This window comes from Drosophila montana, unplaced genomic scaffold (assembly GCF_035044405.1).
Source record: "Drosophila montana isolate Dmon_TW-CO22-7 unplaced genomic scaffold, ASM3504440v1 contig_3218_1, whole genome shotgun sequence".
NCBI classification, from domain to species: Eukaryota; Metazoa; Arthropoda; class Insecta; order Diptera; family Drosophilidae; genus Drosophila; species Drosophila montana.
In genome coordinates this window covers 1,187,489-1,201,247 of record NW_026998098.1, presented here as the reverse complement: position 1 = coordinate 1,201,247, position 13,759 = coordinate 1,187,489, and the positions used below count along the sequence as shown (strand labels likewise).

General features: G+C 41.3%; 2 protein-coding genes across 7 annotated transcripts; one reads left to right on the top strand and one right to left on the bottom strand.

Annotated features, from left to right (window-relative positions):
- Positions 1-7,033: 7,033 nt before the first annotated feature.
- Positions 7,034-10,624, bottom strand: Ugt316A1 (UDP-glycosyltransferase family 316 member A1). Its single transcript, XM_064689832.1, has 5 exons — positions 9,891-10,624; positions 9,623-9,817; positions 9,351-9,564; positions 9,067-9,295; positions 7,034-8,173 (listed from the first exon to the last, which is right to left on the bottom strand). Exons 1-5 carry the CDS (start codon positions 10,343-10,345, stop codon positions 7,353-7,355), a joined length of 1,914 nt encoding a protein of 637 aa, XP_064545902.1. The 5' UTR covers positions 10,346-10,624; the 3' UTR covers positions 7,034-7,352.
- A 156-nt stretch (positions 10,625-10,780) lies between these two features.
- Positions 10,781-13,100, top strand: Sfxn2 (sideroflexin 2). 6 transcript variants are annotated; one of them, XM_064689839.1, is made up of 6 exons: positions 10,781-10,902; positions 11,267-11,366; positions 11,457-11,565; positions 11,626-11,891; positions 12,021-12,559; positions 12,626-13,100. In XM_064689839.1, the coding sequence occupies exons 3-6, from the start codon at positions 11,550-11,552 to the stop codon at positions 12,783-12,785; spliced, it is 981 nt and encodes a 326-aa protein (XP_064545909.1). In that variant the 5' UTR covers positions 10,781-10,902; positions 11,267-11,366; positions 11,457-11,549; the 3' UTR covers positions 12,786-13,100. The 6 variants fall into 6 exon arrangements, with proteins under 6 accessions (XP_064545909.1, XP_064545910.1, XP_064545906.1 ...); XM_064689840.1 differs by having other exon boundaries at positions 11,440-11,565; XM_064689837.1 differs by lacking the exon at positions 10,781-10,902 and adding an exon at positions 10,982-11,173.
- The last annotated feature ends 659 nt before the right edge of the window (positions 13,101-13,759 follow it).

Genomic DNA, 13,759 nt, shown 5'->3' with positions numbered 1-13,759 from the left:
TTCAATTGCCTATGTTTATGAGCAAGAAACCCCTCGCCCACCCAATTTGAGGCAATGCTGAAAAACGCTTTGAAGTTGAGACCGTCTAGCCACGTCTCTCTCTCTCACTGTCCGAATGTATCAGTGTATCTGTATCTGTATCTGTATCTGTATCTGTATCTGTATCTGTATCTGTCTCTGTTTTATTTTTGGACCAATTTTATTAGCAAAGGGTTGGCCGAACGCTTTGAAGTTCAAGTATAGCGACTGAAGCATTAATATTTTGATGTACATATTTATATATATATGATATAACTATGTAGGCACGTTTGTGCACATCAAAGATTAATACACGAAGCGTCGTCAAGCGTCACAAATTGAAATATCACATCAATTTGCCATGCGGCCGTCGCGCTTTGTAATAAAAGTAAATAATAATTTAATAAAAGCCGCAAAAAAGCATTTAACGCTGACGGCAAAGAACAAAGGCAACAACTGAGGCCAAAAGGCCGCCGACAACAGCTGGCGATTCGAGGATGGCGGATCGAGGTTGGCGGATGGCGGATCGCGGTTGGAGATGAAGATTCAGATACACGAGTATCTCATGTCCCGCATTTGCAAGGCGCGCGCGAGCGCCCTCTATGTGTCAGTCATTCAAGTTGCTTTTAAACGCCGCGCATGCGCATTGCAAGCGACGGCCCCCGGCCCCCTTTGCTGTCTGCCCCCGCTGGCTTTGTGTGTGGTGCGGATGGCGACCGCTTCAAATTGATTTGAACGAGCGCAAAAGCTTTGGACAGTTGATAAGAGCGAGCCGACAGCAAACTTTTCGCACGGGTGGCGCGGACATCCACGGACGGACAGACAGACAGACGAACAGTCAGACAGGCAGACTGACCAGTTCAGCTAGCCAGTCAACTGTTCCCGCGTTGGCGATGTGGATGGCGGCACATCAAAAGGTGCAGGCCACAGACGCCTTCGGGCCAAAATGAGCACATGCACATTAAAACACGCTGCAGTATGGAAGGGGAGGGACACACACACGGACACACACACACGCACACTCTGTGAGTTGGCGCGGGCGAGCGACTCAGTACGTCCAGCTGGCTGGGCTAATCAAGCAAGATCATCGCATGGCCAAGTCTTTTGATGCGGCATTAACAGTTAGCTGGGCACACGTGGCAAATGCATTAGCTGACCGCAAATGGGAATTTCAAAATTAATAACGAATAATTAACTATCGATTATGGTTGAATATATTTTGTTATTTCATCACGTAGATTGGGTAGCAATGACTTTTTGTAAAAAAAAGGTAGTTTTTTATTTATTTGATTTAAGCAAAAAGTAACTATCTGGTCTAGGTATGGATGCATCCATTTCATAGGCTATAAGAGACGGATATTTACAATACTCTGTTTCAATAATTCCCCCTCTTTCTCTTTCTTTAAATCCTTATCAAATAATCCGATTTATATATATATATATATATGTAATTGTGTACTCACCTGAATATTCACAATCTCACGCCTGATTATTTTATTGCCATCCCTTTGTAGAGTTTTTTAAAAACACCTCTCTATAAGCACAAAAGAAAGAGAGAGAAATGAGATGAGACTTAGTAAGAGTGAGAGTATGATCAGAGAAAAAAGCCACTAGCTGGCTAACATCGCTTATCATTAAATCATTATTATCGTGAGGCCAACTTGAATTCATGAGAATTGCAGAGTAGAGCTGTAATTAACAATCATTTTCCTTCTTATTTAGCGCAGAATCGAAGGCTATCAAAAAAGTAAACTCAACTTGATCTACGTTTGTTAAAAGAGTATAAATGCCAACAAATATGCATACATAAAAACAAGAGTGCAAGACTAGAAGATACCCTCTAACTGTGCTGAGCTGCCGTTGCAAACATTCAAATTGAGAGCATTCAAGATTGATTTTAATGTACAGTGAAAACTCTCAACTATTTTTGACAGCTTAATTGAAGTGTCCGTCAAATGGAAGTAATTTGGTATATAAACTTTACTTAAAAAATTGTATAGAAAATCCGTTAGGATTTCACTGTATATACAAAAAACCATACCTAAAAAACATATCTTAGAGTAAAGTAATTACAGCAAAGAAAGTCCACCTGCTGTCTGTGAGGGTTTGGACCGTGCGTATATCACCAAGCACTCAGTCAGTCAGTCAGTCAATCAATCAGAGCAAACAGTTATACATGTATGTAAGTCGCTTTAGAACTGGGTACAGGGTAGTTTTTAGTGTAATACTCTCAGTCATGGTTTAATTTGATTTCTGCTGTTCTCAGGTTAACTTCTCACACATGTATCCCCTGACTTTGTTGTATCTTTTTTGTTGCCGCTGCAACAGCTGCCACTTTGTATGTATATGTATGTATATGTATGAATATGCTATGTATATAGATATATTTTTAAAATTTGTGAACATTTATGCAAATTTTGTTGTTGTTATTGTGCGTGTGTATGTGTGTCACACACTGTGTCCAGCGATCGATAATGCAAATGTGAACAACAGCTGGCAAAGTTTTTGCAGATACAGAGATACGAGATACAAACTGTATCTGCATTTCTCACACTGCTCAAGTTAACGCAACATGAACTTTAATTTGGAAATTATGAATTTTGAATTCGAAGCTGGGCACATTTAATCTGGGTACTGCCTGCCGTCCTGCTGTCCTGCAGGGTCCTGTTTGCACTGTTTTGGCCAACTTTGTGCCGTTGTTTGTTGCATAACTCAAAAGTAATTAAATTGCAAACTGCACACAAAGGGGCCACACACTCCCACACACACACACCCACCACACGCACACACTGTATATGCATGGGATTTGGCCTGACAAAAGTCAAGTGCTGCAACTACAAAGTGTTGAAAGGGAATGAAGCGAGCCGAGCAGAACTGGCAACATGTTGACAGCATTCCCAGGCGGTGCGGCAGGGTACAGCCGGTCGGTGTTGTCCATGTCTGGGGCAAAAAGTTATAGTTATGATGATTGTTGATTTACAGTTCTCAAGTTCTACAGTTGCACCCTCTGTGGCTGCATGTAGCATGCAATTAATTTTGTAGCTTGCACTTCAAAGGCGCCACAAGCCGCTGCGCATATTGCAGATGGCAGGGAGGAAGAGAGGTAGGGAGGGCGGGCAGTAGGACTGCCGCTGTCAATGGGCCTTTGATGCACTGGGCCCCTTTCAATCCTTACCCGCTTGCATTTGTCACCAACGCCGGCAGCTGACAGCCGCGCTAATGGTCTGGCCTGGGCCTGGGCCTGGGCCTGGGCCCGGTTTCGATCTGTGTTCCCAGCGGTAACCCGAGACCTTTGGTATGTCAAAATGTCGGCAGCTCTCCGCTGCGGCTGCGCTTCAATGCATTGGCCTGTCAAAGTCAAGACTCGACTTTGCTTCTTTTCTGGTTGACATCCATGACATCCATGCTGATGGTGCTCCTGCTGCTGCTGCTCCCGGCTGGCAGGCTTTTCGTCAGCCTACGCCTTTTGGCCAGATTGGCGAGTGCGTCCGCTCGACCTTCAGAGTGCCAATATGCGAGTTCTTTGACTGCAAATATTATAGGCTTGACGGCGTAAGATGAGCTGCATGTTTGATCTCTAGCTAAGATTTATATTACACCGCCTATTTTATGGAATGTGACCAGTAGAGGCTGTGCCGTCCAACTTTCCATGCATTACATATCAAATTTCCCATGTCTAACCAAAAGTATGCGCATCAAAAAGGCTTCGGGAGTGAAACTGAATGCACAAAGTGCACTCTGTGCCGCAGTTGAAAAGTCAAACGAAGCCCTTTGCCATAGATGCACCAGCCACATAAGCGTGCTGCATAATTACACTTTTATTAACATGCAACAAGGAGAAGCCAACTGAATAATTGCCCCAGCTGCTGCTTGCTCTATGCGATGCCACACACATTCCCCAGCCAGAGCCAACGGCAAACAACTGCCAAAACCCATACTGCCGACAGAATTTCAGCTCCTGGTTTTGTTTAAGCATATGCAGCCTCTCTCTCTGACTGTGTGTGTGTGTGTGTGTGTATCTGTGCGTGGCTTGAATGTTGAATGCAAACAGGTGCCGGCGCAGCTACCCTTTGCACCCCGTTCTGCAGCCAGCTATTCCCAGTTGGGGCCCGCTGGCTGCATCCGTTGAATCGCATCGCATCGCATCGCATCGCTTGGCATTCACATCCTTTAGAGACACTTGAGGCGCACTCGGCTTAAATGAAGTGCACACGCCGTCATGCACATCAAAGCGAGCCGACAGACGCCGCCGCTGTGGCAGCTAATTAGACACGCCTCCATTGGCTTTGCCGCCCATAATTAACATTAACTGTTACTCACACTTGAATGCTACCAAAAACTGTTTTGTCTCTCTCCTTATTTTTTTTAATAATATCCGCTGGGTGTGGTTTTTTCTGCTTTGTTGCACAAGAGAAATAACAAAAGTTAAAAAAAAAAAAACAATTAAAGGCAAAAATAATGTTAATTTCGTTTCATACAGCAAATCAAGGTGCTACCTATAAAAGTTATTCGCTTTTAATGGGCTTTGTATAACTAATTGGTGCTTGAGCCCCAACAAAGAAGTTGCCAAAATCTGACCTCAATCGACTTAAAGCTTATGTAAAATGTTAATATTATCAAACAGTATGGGATATAGTTAAAAATATATTACCCGAGGCAATGTGACTTTATAAGAAGAAGAGAAGACTCCAAGCAGAACACTATATAATGCTTGTTGTAACCATCACAGAGGACCCTGAACGGTTAATGCAAGACATAATTAGTTGAACAAAATTAATGCATAGGAACATTCTTGCAGTCAGAATCGGAAAGTTACGTTAATCGATCCACTTGATGGGTTTGGTTAAGAAATCTTTAGAAACAGCTTTAATTTTGTGGGCAAACCAACGGGTCTTACTTTATATAAATAAATTTTAATATTTAATTAAAGTAAGAGGCGTCTTATTTAAGTTTAGTTGAATAAGCAGCTTAGTTTGATATGCATATATATATATGAGTATATATATATATCTAGCGGGTACAACCCGGCCTTGCCCGTGGCACGTATGTTATAAAATAAACGTTCTCAAAAAGCTTTGAGAATGATTTTGAAACTGATCGGACGGTTAACAAACAACTTTCATACAAACGTTTTCCGCCAATTTACCACTGTTACGGGTGGAATTTCCCAAATCGCTGAATTACGTATCTATTAAGTTCTTATGTAGAGCTTTGAAAATAAGTTTGAAGCAAATCGGATACAACTTAAGACATCGCCCAAAAAATCTTTCTTTCTTTCTATCTTTTCTTATAGATCTCTGGAAATTTCCACCAAGGAGGAATGGATTTTCCTAAAAGTGTGAAACACCCCTCAAATGAATTTGAACAAATTTCTTTGAAAATAAGTTTGAAGCCGATTGGATGGTTATCAAAAAAGTTACATACAAACGTTTTTCGCGATTTTTCCACACTTGCGGGTGGAATTTCCCCAAACCCCGTCTTAACGTGCGCCTACATGACATAAGGTAACTACAGTGAAAATTTTTCAATACAATGAATATTAAAATACAATTATATTGTTGAAAAGAAACACGTACATTTTGTTTTATTTTGTCAATTACTTTTCATACCGACAATGCAAAGTAAACACTTTCGAAAACAACTACATATTGATAGAAATCAAAACAAAGAACACCAATCAGTATCGATTTCGAAAATAATGATCAGAATTGAAACCTAAAACAAGCTTGAACATGTCTTTAAACTAAATTCGTGTAAGCAAATTGAATTTAAACGAGATAGAAGGGCTATCGGCACGCCGAAGATTTGATACCCTTGCAGACCGAACCTTTTCATAATGCACATAATGCTTTGCTCGTATTTAAGAGGCACAGGGAAAATGGTTAATGCCGAGAAAGGTTCAGATATCTTAAAAAACAAAAAAAAAGTCATATAAGAACCTAATTTTCGATCGTTCCTATAACAGCTGTATGATATAGTGGTCCTATGTACACAAGATTTTGCATTAATATAGGAAGCATAGTGAAACTTATAAATGCGGAGTTTGGTCAACATATCTTGAAAAACAAAAAAGTTTTCCATAGAAAAACTTAATTTTCGACCGATCGTTCTTAGGACAGCTATATGATATAGAAGCCCGATGTTGATAAAATTTTGCATATATATGGGGAGTATAGTAAAACTAATAAATGCAGAGTTTTTTCAAAATATCTTGATAAACAAAAAAGTTTTTCATACAAGAACCTACTTTTCGACCGATCGTTCCTATGGCAGCTATTTGATATAGTGGTCTAATAGGGCCCGTCCCAACATATGTACTGCGTGCAACAGAAAGAGGTACATGTGCAAAGTTGCATGATGATAGCTTTAAAATTGAGAGACAAGTGCGCATAGAAACAGACAGAAGGACGGACGAAAACACGGACAGACGGACTCGGCTGTTGATACTGATCAAGAATATATATACTAAATGTCTTCTTCTATGCGTTACACATTTCTAGACAAAATTATAATACCCTATGCAAGGCTATAATAAAATCTGACTAAATAAAATAACTAGTTACAGAGTTGCCACACCAAAAAAATTGGAACTTTATGAAAAGCTGTTGCCTACTTAGCGGCGCAGCGTTGCCACAATGTTGCACAATTTCAATATTCCTTCAGGGAATTACAAACCAAACTTAATTAAACCTCCTGTCAGCAATTTTAACAGGAACATAAATATTTAAGTATTCAATAAAAGAAGAAATACAAGTAGTTCCCTACATAAAAGTTGAACACACACCATAATCATTTCATTTGCAAATATATATAATATTTTGAAGATAGCTTAAGTTATATAACTATTAAAAAATATACAAATCGCTCAGCCAAAATGATTACAAATATTTAATTTTAGTAAATCTTTGATCCTTCCCCCCGCTCCCTAACCATGGACATGATCGATTGGCTAAAATTTTCGTTAAACGAATTTTAATTGCATTAAAAATCATACCAATAAAAAAAATAATTAACGTCAGTTTTAACTGTTGTTATATAGAGTCGGACAACACACTTAACACCTTAAAAACACACAAAATAATTTCTAAAGTCGTATCACGGCTACGTTCTAAGTATGTGAACTATTTTTGTAATATAACATAAAAACAATATCCGGGAACACAACCCAATACAGATACATAAAATCATTCCTAAATTATTAGATATACGAGATATTAGATAAAAACATATCCTTCTTATATATGTATATATATAGAAGTATATATGTTTGCATAGTGATAAGGTGTGAAAACTAGAGATATATCGTTAAGCCAGGCTAATAACTATCCGCATGGCTATAAAAACGCTTTTTCCATCCTCTCATCATGTGATGTCTTTTGTGTTGCATAAACTCCCTGGTTGACGTACAGCCGCAGGGAGGGCACGACTGTGGCAGACGGCGGCGGTGGTGTCAGATCGAGCGGGGTTGTCGAATTGCTCGACGAATTGCTAGACGGTGTTGCCGAACTGAAGCTGGAGCAACTGGAGCGAGCCGATAGCGATTGGGCCGAACGCGTCCTCCTCAACGGCTCCGATGTGCCGGCAGTAGTGCAGCTGCTGGGATTCCCGTAGCTGTGCATACGACCCACGGCCTTGAGCATGGTGCGATACGGTTGCTGCTGTTGATCCTGCGCCGCCTGGCTGTAGTAGGATCTGCGCAGTATGCAGCAAGTGGCCACGAACGGAACAGTCAAAATGCCAAAAATGCCCAGCGCAATAAGCAGTAACACATCCAAGCCTTCGGTACGCCAAAAGTTGAGAGAGTTTGCGTGCGATTTGAGAAAATCCGCACCGCCTGTGCCCAATATCAACTCAATGTAGCCGAGCGCTCTAGCGGAAGCCTCCGAGTTTCCAACGTTTAACCGCGCCTTCAGCCTGGCCACATGCTGCACATAACTCACATTGAGCGTTAGTTGCCGTATGCTGTGAAGCAGTGCATCATAAGCAATAGCATCGTAGTCGACTATTAGCGCTGCGCCCTTCTGCTGCAGCCGCTTGGCCAGCACCTCCTGCTCCGCCAATATGGGTATGGCAAGTATGGGCGTATCACCCGCAATGGACTCCCAAACGCTCAGCTGGCCGCAGCTGCTGATAAATAGCTTGACCTGTGGATGCGCTGCAAGGCAAATAAGTTCAAGAGAGGACATCAAATATAATATGAAGATTAAACATCCTTGTAGAAAAACAAAAGCTGATTTCCATCCGAATCTTCCTATTATATCCGTGTAATATAGTAGTCCAATTTGATAGGGGTTTGAAGATATGTTAAGGGAATAGTGTAGCTCGTAAAAAACTCATTAAGCCCCAAGAGTTATCCATACAAAATAAGATTTTTCGACAATCCTCCTTTATATAATAGCTATATGATACAGTAGTCCGTTGATGAGTTTTTCATCATATGTAAGGAGCGTGGTATGAACTCCGGGTATTAACAGCAGCCATAACGGGGCACTGCAGACACGGCCGTGTGGCACAGTGGAGGCAGGTTCCTTACCCTGAATACTGTCGTAGTTGTGGACATAAAGAGGACACAGAGAGAATCTAACATCTCCTGTGTGAAAATCCTGCATTCGTGAGAAACATGGCCCGATTTCTGGTAAAACTGAGCACCACTGAGCTATCAGGCTGTTCTAGTTGGGTCCAAGGGTTGGTTACAGAGATCATAGAAAAACCGCCACTTATTTCCTCTCCACTTCCTACACCATTAGGCACTCCAATGGGCTTTTAAGAAAACCCCGCAAATACTAAATTTTATAAAAATCTCTTAAGCAACTACAATACTTATTGTACAATAACTTAATTTTTGACGTATTATTTCTATGACAGCTATATTATATGCCTGCCCAACTGTCGCATTAAAACTGAGAGATTAGTTTGCAAAGAAACAGACGGACGTACTAGGCTGTTGATAGTGATCAAGATTATGCTATCTTAGATTCGAAGACTTCTTCATCTATGTCTTACTCATTTCGAGACAAAATAACAAAGCTATTAAAAGGTTAAGCTTACCCAATATTGCCTCCTGGGGCCACCAGCTGTTTATCATAATATTATCGGGTAGCGGCTGTATAAACTCTTCCGTCTCCCATTTCAGCAGAAAATGAAATTCCCTGAGGTGCGTAAAGACGTCCAGCAATGACGACAACTTCTCACTGGGCAACTGAGCTGTTTGCACTTCAGCACCCAGACTCATATAAATGACGCCGCCAGGCGCGGCCTCCATAAAGGAACGCACATGCTAAATAAAAACTGGGATTAGTATCGAAACAGTCTCTTAAAACGCCTTCAATTACATTTGGCACTTGTAGCTGTTGTGGCTCCAGCAAATGTAGTCCGCCCACTTCCAACATATTTGGCAAGTAGGCGCGAGGGTAATCCATAGCGGGATGGGAGTTAATCAGCGCGAGGCTCAAATTCTTGCTCAATTCGCGATAATTCGGCAGCTCATTCACCAGCACCTCAAAGTGATTGGAGTAAACCGATTGCTGTGAGATCAGATGGAAAAAGCTGCAAGGAAATTGAGGATATGAGTTCAGCTTTTAAATAGGTAAAATCGTGCACTCACTTGTAGGTCAAGCGCTCAAAGGTGCTCATCAGAGTGTTTGCAATGCGTTCCCGTGTACTCATGCGCTCCGTAAAGGGTAAAAAGTTACTCGGGTCCAGGGAGGCAGATTGCGGATTGCCAAACATGTTGTTGAGCCACGAATTGGCACCGGTGGGACTGATGGCAACGGTGGGCACACCATAGTAATAGGCAAAACTAAAAGAACAGTAATGATTCAAATTAGACACACTCTGCCGTACGATATGTTCCTGCTCTGCTGCGTACTTACCCAAGCAATGCATCACTTAAGAACAAGTCCACGATTAGCAAATCGAATTTTTCGCCGCTGGTGAGCAGTTTCTGCACCCGCGCATCCGATAGCAGGAGATCCACATTTGTGGTGCCCGCATAGATCATACGGGTGAAGCGTTCCATGACGCTTTGGGCGTGCATCTGCTCCGCCTCGAAGCTCATGCCCATGTCCAACCAGTTCTGCATGAGATCCTGATCCTCGATGCGTATCTCACGTATTTTGTAGAGCGGTGCCGCCACATCAGTCTCGCCCCTTGCATGCGGGCTTATCAGCGTAACTGAGTGGTTCTGCGGACCTGCCACCAGTTGCTGCATTAACCGACGTCCAAATAGATAATGTGATCTCCAGACGCTGGGCATCACGGCCAGGATATTGGCGGCTGTTGCATGGCTGCAGAGCAGCCAAAGCGACAACAGCTGCAGCATACGCATCGCTGAGTGCAATGAACCTCAGTGTCCTCGGCCCCGGACCAGTTTTAATTTTCCGGTTTGCAGCCACTTCCTTACCTTGCGTCGTGCCGCTGCCTAGATGCTATTATTATCTGTTGATGTTGCTGCTGCCGCTGCACCAAGACTTCATTTTTGCTACTCTTGCACTTTAATCTTACACAATCCTACATTGCGCTTAAGCGCTTCGTTAATTAATGCAAATTAGTTAAATATCACGAAACTTGTGTACAAAATGCGCAACGAAAGTGAAAAGAACAGCTACAATAACAATATGAACACGATTATGCCAGGGCTGCAGAGATGCGTGCGACTGCAACATGTGAATGGCAAAATCATGCGTAATCGATATGAAATAAGCAAACAATGAATCGATAATTAAATTGTATATACGCACAGCTGATTCGCAGTTGCCAATTTTAAGCCGTTAATCAGCATACAAAACATTTGTTGTGTAGGGCAGGCGTCCGATGCAATTGGATATACATATGATAGTGAATCACAATCGCTGCAAATATAAATACTTGCCAACAGCAAAATAGGTACATGATTTGTGCAAATGTATGCATAGCTTTCAAAATAAACCAGATGCATAGCACTTATTTTGATACAAATACAAAACAATAGATTAACTGTCAATATGTATAAATATCACAAAAAATTTGCCGTTTAGAAAATTTTATTTAAACAATGCGATTTTGGTCCTTATAATACGGTATATCGATATTTATGAAGCTAATCGTTGGACAAAGAGTAAACAAAATTAATAGCATACAAATAAAATAAATTGCAACAGCGAATTAAGGGTAATAGGTTAGTGTGTGTGCGCGTATATAGAAATATATATGTATGTATATAAGAGCAAAAGCTGACCAATTAATTACTCAATTGTGTAATGACCACCAGATGCGCAATCTCGTTGCCAAACGCCATTTATTGGAGCTGCGCCAAAACAACAACTGCAGAATTGAACTGCATTAGACAGCAGAGAATTTCGAACAGGCAGGTGAGAACGTAACACCTGCTCGCAATTAATCGCACAGACACAAAGACTCGGCCCTAAGTACACATAACTGAAGTGTATTCTGGCCGGCAGCTATATAGATAGGATATCAGCCTTAATTGGGGCATCAAATCGTCTGCCGCTTACGTAACTAAAAGAATCCGACGCAGTTCCAAGGCTAACAACATGTCGGACAAATTATGTGAGTTTTTGGTTTAAAAAATTACCTTTAACTGCCTTTGTTAACGCTTTGTTATTGCAGCAATGATCGATGTGAATCGTCTGTTCGATCTGAAGACGTTCACGGGTCGCTTTAAGTACTATGCCTGGATGACGGATCCGCGCACGGCGCTCGTGTCCAAAGAGCGCCTGATGGAGGCCAAGAAAATGGTGGACAATTATCGGGCTGGCAAGCAGAAGGACAATCTAACACCTGAGGAAGTGAAATATAATTTGAAGCTATATACTTCGGCGTTTCATCCAGATTCAGGGGAACTGCAGAACTTTGCCGGCCGCATGAGTTTTCAGGCAAGTCGCGTGTCAGTCAGCTGCAGTCTCTGTTGCATTCTCCCTCTATAGTTATATATATAGCCCAATGTTGACGTCATTTGTACAAGTTTCTTTGCCAACTGATGCTGTGATGTTTCTTCTTTTTAGGTACCCGGGGGCATGCTGATTACGGGTGGCATGTTGGCCTTCTATCGCACCGTGTCCGCCGTGGTGCTCTGGCAGTTCATCAATCAGTCCTTCAATGCGGTCGTCAACTATACGAATCGTAATGCCAATTCACCGACCAGTGTTACGCAGCTGGGCCTGTCTTTTGTCACAGCCACAACCGCAGCATTGGTTGCAGCCATTGGATGCAAGAATTACTGGTCGAAACATGCGTCACCGTTGATGCAACGTTATGTGCCGTTTGCGGCTCTGGCGGCAGGCAACTTAGTCAATATTCCCTTTATGCGCCAGAACGAGATTATCAGTGGCATTGAGGTGAAGAATGACGACGGTAAGGTTGTCGGCCAGAGTCGCCTGGCTGCCGTTAAAGGTATCAGCCAGGTGATCACATCGAGAATTGTAATGGCAGCGCCGGGCATGTTGTTGCTGCCCATCATTATGCAGCGACTGGAGAAGATGCCAGCATACAAGCGCATGAAATGGATAAATGCGCCCTTCCAAACACTAATGGTGGGCTGCTTGTAAGTGACTCGTACGGCATGCCCTTAATTTTGTTGTGGAAACTAATGTTGCCTTGCCACTTGCAGCCTCTGTTTCATGGTGCCCGCAGCCTGTGCGATTTTCCCGCAAGAATGCAGTCTGAGCACCTCTACAATGCGCAACTTTGAGCCGGGACTCTTTAAAGACATGGTCAACCGTACTGCGGGCAAGGTACCCGATCGTGTCTACTTCAACAAGGGTCTGTAAGCAGGACCTGGCAATCGTCAGCTCGACGCTTAGACAATAAAATCTTAAGTATTGCTTGTCATCATCGTTTGGGCATTTACAGAAACGCGCAACGCATTGTTCCTTGTTCTATGTCACATCATAAAAGTATATATCATATTATGAGTCCCTTGTCCCTTGTTTCAAAATTATAAGTTTTTCGACAGTGTTTGTGTAATTTGCATAGCATAAATCATTTTCTACCTGATTTTCTACTCAGTTTATACGAAAGTATTATAATATTTCATTCGAAAACAAATAAAATCTATTGCAAATGCCTATCATTAGGCCCCTAAATATGAAATGCGTTATTTTATGAGTTTCACAAACTTTCAAATCTTTCTGCACTGAAATAATCATCGTAAAATTTAGTTGAAGCATTTAAAGGTCTATATAATCTTCGTTTTAAAAATGTTTCTCTGACATTTAGAAAAATGATTAAAAATATAAATTCAAATAGAAATTGATTAAAAGATCGCTTGAGCTGCGGGCTTATAAACGGTTTTATTAGGTATATGGTTTGTATCGTGTATATAGATAAAGATATATATATATATGGTATGTATATATCCCTATATATATATCGTAATTAGCAAATTTTTCGCGGATTCTTTTTTTTTATTGAATTGTGTTGTAAAATATACAAAATGTGCAAAACACAACTAGTTCGATTATTTTCGATTTTATTCTTGGTTAATTACGTGGAGACTTTCGTATTTATTGTTCGACTATTTATCGGGCATTTACTCATAGTTTGTGCTCTTGTACTACAACGAATGTTCGAAATATTTATTTTCGCCATATTACGTTTAAATTTATAATTTAAATATCTTTTATGTTTTTTTTTTGTTTTTTTTTTGGACATTTTCAAGGTACAGTTTGAATTGATTTTTTTATAGTTATTTGTTTTAAAATGTTGGCACTGTCGCAAAATACTAAACATTGATGAAAAATTC